The following is a 9,371-nucleotide window of genomic DNA, read 5'->3' as shown; positions in this document are numbered from 1 at the left end:
GGCTTCTACGACCTACCCACAATGATGGTACCGGAAATACTGGCCCACACGTAAGGGGGCGTGTTAAGAAGTCCCACACGGTTTAGGAGCAAACACATCCTGGACTTTATAATGAGTTACCTCACTCATCCTATTAGAAGGGAGAAATAAGTATTTCTACAAAGATGATAAGTAATATTTAAAAAAAAACCCGAGCCGTCAACCAGAATGGTCACACTAACGTCCAACTCATTCTACAAAACCAAAAGGTGATCATCAAGGATCGAGAGACATTATGAAAGTTAATAAAATATGGAAAATGATTTTTATAATAAAGTATGTAAGTTTCGTATAATTATTTTTTGAAAAAAATTAGATCTACATAAGATCTACATGAGATCAATTATGACCAATGATGTATTATATTCTGGCCATGTCACTGCCTTACAAATGAGTTATAAATGACCAATGATGTATTATATTTTGGAAAATGAGTTTGGAGATTTATTTCTCATGTGGCAGGCTTTATGAATGGGCCTACCGACTAGTTATATGAGTATATCCTTACCAATGATATTTTCCAAAACTCATCTCTTATTAACGGTTATGTTTTTAATATTTTTCATTTTCTAATGATCACATTTAAAAATAAAAATTCTATTGTCAAATTCTATTCCTTTATGATCACATTCATAAAGCCTGCCTCCTGAGAAATAAATCTTCAAGCACAGTTTCAAAAGGGTAATTTTAGATATAGTTATAGAGTGTGCAACATTTGCGTAGTGCGTACTCCTTTTAAAAAAAGTAGAATCTATTATTAAAAAAATAATTTTTTCATGAGGGTCCCAAACTTATCTACTTTTTTTTAAAAGGAATGCGTGTGACTTATACATCCTATGACTGCAAATATAATTTCTCTAATAGTCATATACACAACAAAAGAACCAAATCCCGAAATTCTTTCAAGGAAAAGTAGCAATAATGAAATTCATCTGTAGGGCTATAAAAATAAATCAGAGAACTGGAAAACCGGCTTGAACCGGTTCAGTCCGATTTTGGACTTGTTCCTCCATTTTAAAAACCAGTCATAACCGATCAGGTCTCGGTTTTATGTTTTCTAGGACTGGACTGGACTGGTTCACATATTTATATATTTTTAATTAATTTTTAATATTATATATAATTTTCATAAATTATAATTATGTATATGAAATAATGTTATATTATAATTTATAGCATAAAATTTTATAAACACAAACATTTATTTGATCATATGTTTTAAATATAAAATATATATTAATTACATTTTATGGTTTAATAAATTCTCAACACATTCATTTTGATAAATATATTAGTAATGCTAATATACATTAGTATATTAACTACTATATTATCACTAACATATAGTAATAGTACTATACTAATAGTATTAGTGTATTACTAATATTTGTATATATTAATATATATATTTATATATAAGTATAAGAAATTAAAGATTTAATATACATTAAAAACTGGAAAACCGGACCAGAACCAATAAAATCGGAAGTACTAATTTAGAAGGATAACCGGTGCGGTATTGATTCTTGAAAATACAAAACCGATGTATACCGGTTTGGTCACAAAATTTATCCAAAACAGGATCAAACCAGACTGGTTACACTCCTACGCATTTGTAACAATAAAATAGTTACTATCAAATTAGAAAAAAAAATCCCTACCATCTTTTGTTAGAAAATGAAAAGTGTACATCAAACTTGAATTAATGATCTACATTTTTTAATAGTTCCTACATTAATACTTCAAAATATGTACCTTTTTAACGAGTATGTTGGTCAATTAAACGAGTACCTTTTTTAGTATATGTACCAGTGTGGTCAGATACATTTGGTTTCGCTAGTTAAAGTGAAAAACTTCAGCAACTTTATCAGAGAAAAAGATCATTGTTGCTGAGAATCAACTGTGATCTCATGAGCCACTTCTTCAGTGAGTTTGTTAGCTCGATCATCCTGTCCACCAGCAAAGATATAGACCCTGTATGCCAGTTGAAAAGCCCTCCAAAGCATTTTGGCATTTTCCTTTTTTTGTGCGTCTGTTTTGGACACATTTTCTCCATTATCCTTTGCTGCCTTGGCTTCTTTCGTCTCCTAGTAGGAAATGCCAACATGATTGTTAATGCAATCAACCATGTCAAATGATCTGCAGCTTGTTTGGACTGAGTTGCTTTGTTATTGAAATATTATTACCAAAATTACCTTGAGTACTAGCTCCAAGCAGCTTGAGGAAATATCCACCATCAATTCCTTGATCCGTGTAAGGATGTTGAAGTCAAAATGGATATCATGACGCTTAAATTTTGTGGATTCCTCATCCTTGGTCCGCTCAATTGCATCCAATTCTTTTTTGAACTTTAGTTTGGAGGGAATGAAGACATATTACTTGAGGATTTAGACTTACTGGGGATAACCAAAGATGGTGATGCTATGAGGTTGATTAAGACATTGAAATAGGTACTTTACCTTATTGAAATAACCCTCAACCTTTCCGAACAGCTTGTTCAAGGGTGCCACTATCTCCAATCTCTTCAAGTTACATACTATTGTATCTAGTTTTGAGTACAATGCCGCAGCTGTCCTCAATGATTCCAGCTTCTTTGTAGGGAAATCTTCGAACTTTGTTAGCACCTACACCTTGAAAAAATGAAGAAAAACTACGGTTGACAATGAAGACATATGATGGATTTACTTGTAAAAAGGTTCAAAGTATATTGACCTGGGTTTCATCTGTTAAGCCTTCAAGAAAAGATTCTACACTTGTTTGAAACTTCAGCAGCTTAACCATGTCTTTGGCTTGGAAAGAGTTGATAGCTATCTTCAGCTCTATGATTGACTTTTGATTCTTACGAACATCTTCTTCTACTTGATGAAAGTAAGGTGATCTGAGGCAAAAAGAGGATTAAAAGTAAAGATAAAATAAAGGCACCAACTCCCATGGGCCATTGAAGCCTTTGAAATCTGCTATGTCCAATCACACTGATTTCAACTGTTAAATGGTGTCATGAGAAGCAAACCTCTTCTTCAACTCTGCTAATGAAGCACCCAGTCCTTCTTTCCAACCCGTGGAGCCTTCAATTTGTTGCCTAGTCCCAATAGGAGCTTTTCGTCCATTAGCCGAATTAGCATCTTTACCAGAACCTTCAATACTTCTCTTGAGATTCTGAAACAGATTACTCATCCTGGTGGATCTCTTCAACTTAGTCGTAGCTGCCTTTCGATGAAGGAATTTTGTAGCACCAAGTGGAGGAGGTGGCGGGGGGCCAGGCTGCTTCAGCGGTGGCATGGTTTTTGGTGGAGGCAATGCTGATTGTTTTGTGGGCATCATGGGAGGTGGTACTGACTGCACTGACCCTTTTGAAGGCATCATCAAGGGCACTAAGGGTGCAGTTTGGTTGCCAGGTTCACTGCTTTCTGCACCTTTTCCTTCCTCACTAGATAGTTCATTCATATTAGATATATGGGGCTTTGGCTTTTCGTTTGTATTTTGGGAACATCCTACTTTGTTAGAGGTTGCTGCAGGTGTTACTTCAGAAATGCTCTGCACTTCTTTATAATCTGGTTTTAATTCTTCAACCTGCCCATTCTTCTGATTGAAGAGGCTGGGATTTTGAGCACCATGTTTGATACAACCACCATTCAACTCTAATGGACATGAAGCTGAATCAGTCACAGAATGATCTTTCTTCAAATCTTCCTCATCCGGCATATCGAATAACTCTCTTGCTGCCTTAATCATGCAATCAAGTGTTGTGAACACTATATCAAGTTTAAAAAAGAAAGTGAAATTATATTGAAATTCGATACAAGAAATTTAAAAATATATATTACTAAAAGAAAGGATATCCAGCCACATACTAGAGAAGAGGAGGATGGAGGGGAACAAAAACAGAGGACATACCAAATTGCTCCACAATCTTAGTGTTTTCCACATTAAGATTTTCATCATATATGAATTTGTTCATCCACTGGTGACTCTTTGTCCATGAATCTCTAACAGAAATCAAAGCCTTGCAGAAGTATGCCAGTCTCTATAGGCAACAAATTACTCTCATCAGCTCAGAAACTTGTGAAGCCATCTAAATTGCATTTATTAACTTTAACTGAGAACTGAGAAGTAAACCTTATCTATAGTTGTTCCCTTCATCTTTGACAAAGAATCATCAGGCATGATTCCAGGATACATCTTTTGGAGATGCTCCATAATTCCCTTATCTAATGCAAGAAACTCTCTCATTTACTGCAAGAAAATAAAGGGGGAAAAAAAAAAAAAACTTGAAAAGCTGAAGATTACCTTATAATACATAAAGATTCATCATGGAAAAGAGTTTCATATTTCATTGTCTGTCAGGCCTCACAATTCAGTTCTGTATCATACTTACATATATGCCAAAAAGCTCCTGGTTGCCGGCAGAACCAGTCTGTTTGCATTTCATGAAGATTGGTAGCCCCATTTCTGTCCTAGATGGTTGAATCAATCCTCTACAATCCTTTATGCAACTGTGTGCGTCTGATCAGGAGATAGACTGATAATATTAAGTTATTATCAGGGTTGAATTTACATTCTCCATTAAGTTGCATGTTAAAAATAAATACATAATAATTATTAAACTTTATATATGCGCATACGTAGTATTCGTTTAGGTTCATGTGTCTATGCCTACCAAAATATATAATGCTCTATATGTCTTTATCCATTTGTTTTTTCAAGCACGCCAGTGTTTACAAGTTTTTGAGGTGGTCAAAGTTCAAACACGCTACCGTGTTTACAAGTCTAGAAGAACAAATCCAATGGGACATTCAATTCAATATCAAAAGAAACATGACAAACACGCAATCAAATAAATTACACAACCATGTTTTAAAAGGAAGGGTATTTTAGTAAAATACTTCATTAAAATAATATCAATTACAAAAATATCATCATTTTAAAACATGTATTGTAAAATGTGTTGTGTAGATATCATTACTCATATCAAAATTGCCAACTTTTTTTTGTTTTTTTTTGGACAAAATGACAAGAAAAGTAATCGTTAATAAATGCCCTAAATGATAAATCTAGTCAAATAAGCAAAAGGAAATAGTCTAGGGATGACTAATTTGCATTCAAGCAAGTAGGGCTGAGCACCGACTGTTTCGGAGTCGGAGGGCCCAGACTCCGACTCCGACTCCAACTTTGACTGAGGTCGAATCCGACCTCCGACTCCGACTCCGCGATGTACATTATCCGCTCCGACTCCGACTCCGACTTGTCGGAGCGGAGTCGGATTTTTTTATTTTATTTTTTTTTTCTTTTTTAATTTCATATTTGACCCACTTTTTTCAAAAAAAAAAAAATTTGTGAGCTTTCAAATTTCAACGTTTTCAATATTACAATCTAAACTAAATAGAAGACCATGCAATATCAATCTAATGTTATCATTATAATTTATACTAAAAGAACATGCAAACAAAAACCTGCTACCTGCATTTCAAAACAAAAACCTGATATCCACATCATCCATTATCCATATCCTAATATCCACATCCAACTAAATACTAATCACTACAGTCTACAATAAACATCCACATATCACACCTACCATCCATCATCCACATCTATTATAATAATATTTATTTACCACTACTACAATAACATGCATTCAAAAATTAAAAAGAAAGTCTAATTTTTACATGTACTCTCATCATCCATATCCTAATATCCACATCATTCTAACAACAAAAGAAATCCAACAAGGTTCTAAGAGCCAACCAAAATAAATGTTCCAACAACATTAAAATATTTAATTACAAACTTTCAAATGCACCAAAATAAAATAAATTACAAACTTCTAAATGCCCAACAAATGAACCAAAATATATTAAATGTTACAAATTTCCAAATGTTCCAACTTCCAACTTTCAAGTTGTGCCTGAAAAAAAAAATTGAAAATATTAGTAAGGAAAACAACCCAACTTTAATATCATATGAAAAATAAATTTAAACAAACATAAAAAGTATGTATATTACATCTTATTAGGAAGATGCAAAATCTTACATAGTTGTAATATTCTCAAAAAGCCTATTAGGAGGAATGGATCCATTTAGTTTTTTTGAATTACGGTCTCGGAAACTTAAATAAATATGGACCTATGGTATAAACAAAGTATAAGTAGATAGCAGAGTTGTCTTTGAAAAGTAAATAGAAATCAAACCTCAAAGGCTCAATATGTCCAATATGTCAATCATCTTCACGAAGTAAGTTGGTCATACCAGTGATTAATTCTACATTAAGATATTAAAGTATAGAAGGTTAGTATCAGAAAATGTCAAAATCAATATATATATTAACTTAAAAAAATCTCTAAATACATTACCTGAGTCTAACTTATAACTCTCCGCATCATCAATGACATCTGTATAATTTTGACTCAAGCATATAGGAGTTGACTTTAACCAGTTTTGCGTGCACACAAGAGCTTCTACAGTTCTAGGAGCCAAATAACTCCTAAATGGATCCAGGACACGACCTCCTGTGCTAAATGCCAACTCAGATGCAACGGTGGTGATCGGAATGGCCAAGATATCTCTTGCCATTAGAGCAAGAACCGGATATTTGCTTGAGTTGACTTTCCACCATACCAAAATTTCAAATTTCCCTGTAGGAACTTCAACATCCTCCAACAAATACCGTTCTAGTTCAGACTTACAATCCATCAAGGATGCTGATTTTCGATCTTTATGGAATCCCATCAAAAAGTCCATGGGATCATCATCATTACAAGTATTGCTACTACTCCCCATTGATGCACTAGCCTCACCACTCCGACTCCGAGTTGACTTAGACCCAATTACACAACCACCACAAAACCCTACATATTGTTCATACAAATATTCCATATCCCTCTTGAGGATTACAACAAATTCCTCACCCCTCTCATCGCCCAATGTTTTGTTGAACCAATATGCTTGAGCAACAAATTTGTATCGTGGATCAAGAATGGCAGCAACAAACAACAATCGATTTATTTTTTCAAGATCACCCCAATATTTATTATACTTTGTCTTCATTCTCAAAGCCATTGAACTCAAGCGTCGATTACTATTGTTACAAAAAGTATTCAAGTTTTTATGAATATTAATGAGCTCTTGGACATACAAATTTGATGTGACATATAGTGTACCAGAAATACGCAGGGTGACATTATAAAATACCTGAAGAAAATTCGAAAAGTTTCTTATGGTCTCCCAATCATCAGCCCCAGAAGCTCCCAGACCTTTTTTCCCATGCCCATCCTCAGACAAATAAACTAGTGAGTAGGGATCCTCATCAAGCAAAAGTTGGAAGGCTTTTTGATACTTCTCAGCCACGTCCAACATAAGAAAAGTCGAGTTCCATCTAGTAGGCACGTCAAGACACAAGAAACTAGAACATGAAACTTTTGACCTATCAACACAAGACTTGAAAGTGGCAAGTCTTTGGGGAGAAGACTTCACATACTTAATCAGAGTTTTGACTCTTATGATCGAGTCATCAACATCTTTCAAACCTTCACTCACAACAAGGTTTAAGATGTGTGCCGTACACCTCATATGAATAAACTCGTGAGCTGCAACACAATCTTCACTTCCTATTTCCCTTGTTCTCAACCAATCAATAGCAGAGTCGTTAGAGGTAGCATTGTCCACTGTAATTGTGAGGATTTTGTCAATGCCCCAATCAAGCATACACTCCTCCAACTCCCTCCCAATCGTTGCCCTCTTGTGGTCGCTAATTCGAACAAATGAAATGATTCGTTTCTGCAACTTCCAATCACTATCAATAAAGTGAGCGGTCACACACATGTAATTAATATTCTGGATAGAAGTCCAAGTGTCGATAGTCAGGCACACTCTTTGTTTGGTGGTCAAAAATATTTTCTTCAAGCTATCATTCTCTTTCAAGAATAGTCTCATACAGTCACGCATTATGGTAAATCGAGAAGGAATTGGAAACCTAGGATCAAGGGATTTAGTGTATTCCCGAAACCCTTGGCCATCAACAACCCTAAAGGGTAACTCATCCACTATCACCATCCTAGCAAGGGCTGCCCGGATTTTTTTCTCATTGTACTTGATCATCCCTAAGTTCTTCTCCCCTTGGCCTTCAATTATTGCTTCCGGGACCAAGAATGTTTGAGTCTTGTCCAACTTACTCTTACGATTTTTGGGACAAAGTTAGATGTGTGTTTTCATGGCCGAAGTGCCTTGCCTTTTAGGATGGCATTTCCATTGCCTCCCACAATGGTTACAAGTAGCTATAGGCTCTTCGGGATCACAATCGGGCACTCTTGTGAAGTGGACCCATACCAAATACCTATTCTTAGGAACTCTACTACCAGGTGGAGGACGAGGGTTAGAACAGAAGGCACTAGGAGTGCCTACCGAAGATTCTATTGGTCCGCTGGACTCTTCAACTATGGGACAGGGAGCATCAATAGGCTGTTCTAGGATGCCAGGAGAAGATGCAGCTGTGGATGTTGTAGTGTTTTTGCCTTATATATTCATGATTTAAGAACTAACACACAACAAACAAACAAAATAGTATGGTTAAGACAATCACTAAAACAACCAAACACAGCCCTAAAAGCATAATACAAACTCATTAACTCAACTTGTGGATATTTTACAATCACTAAAACATAAATATATTTGAGAAAATATATACTCATCTAAAACAGAAAAATAGAAAAAAAATCAGACCCAACATTCAACAACATGAACGAAAACACCACTGGCACTAAAACAACATAAAAAATTACATATAAAATTACTAAACTACTGGCAGCAAGATGTTGTTTATATATAGCAAATAAAACCATCATTTATAGAGTGAAATTAAACACATCAAAATCAGAATAGCTGCAAAGTCTTTAGCTTTCCATGTTCAAATCCTTCTACATCAGGCTATTCGTATTTCGTACAGTTAGGAATGAATTATAGAGCCAACAAAAATTAATCCTTGCCATTAATTGAGTGGATGTTCCTATCTCATACTCATAGATTACCAACCTCAAAGATTCAAAAAAATCAACATTACCAACCTCAAAAATTTGATTAAAGAACAGAGATGGATTTGGGTAACCTACCAAGAGGAGCTGCGTGAGAGGATGGTTGCGCGAGACGGCGAGAGAGGGGCTCTGCGAGAGGGCCGCGCGAGGGAGAAGCTGCGTGAGAGGAGGGCTGCGCCTACGCGAGAGAGGAGCTCTGCGAGAGGGCTGCGCGAGGGATGGGCTTCACGAGAGGGAGGAGTTGTGCGAGAGAGGGTTGTGAAAGAGAGCTGCGCCGGCTGCGGCGCTGCGCGAGAGAGAGGGCGACTG

At 35.7% G+C, this 9,371-nt stretch overlaps 1 protein-coding gene across 3 annotated transcripts; it reads right to left on the bottom strand.

The window, feature by feature from the left end:
- Positions 1–1,650: 1,650 nt before the first annotated feature.
- On the bottom strand, positions 1,651–4,630 carry LOC109003424 (uncharacterized protein At4g04980-like). 3 transcript variants are annotated; one of them, XM_018981535.2, is made up of 8 exons: positions 4,327–4,630; positions 4,156–4,247; positions 3,934–4,063; positions 3,050–3,791; positions 2,752–2,917; positions 2,499–2,663; positions 2,235–2,387; positions 1,651–2,126 (listed from the first exon to the last, which is right to left on the bottom strand). In XM_018981535.2, exons 2-8 carry the CDS (start codon positions 4,234–4,236, stop codon positions 1,920–1,922), a joined length of 1,644 nt encoding a protein of 547 aa, XP_018837080.2. In that variant the 5' UTR covers positions 4,237–4,247; positions 4,327–4,630; the 3' UTR covers positions 1,651–1,919. The 3 variants fall into 3 exon arrangements, with proteins under 3 accessions (XP_018837080.2, XP_018837079.2, XP_018837081.2); XM_018981534.2 differs by having other exon boundaries at positions 4,156–4,272; positions 4,411–4,630; XM_018981536.2 differs by lacking the exons at positions 4,156–4,247; positions 4,327–4,630 and having other exon boundaries at positions 3,050–3,762; positions 3,934–4,032.
- Between the last annotated feature and the right edge of the window lie 4,741 nt (positions 4,631–9,371).

This window comes from Juglans regia, chromosome 7 (assembly GCF_001411555.2).
Source record: "Juglans regia cultivar Chandler chromosome 7, Walnut 2.0, whole genome shotgun sequence".
Taxonomy (NCBI): domain Eukaryota; kingdom Viridiplantae; phylum Streptophyta; class Magnoliopsida; order Fagales; family Juglandaceae; genus Juglans; species Juglans regia.
This window is presented reverse-complemented; position numbering and strand designations above follow the sequence as displayed.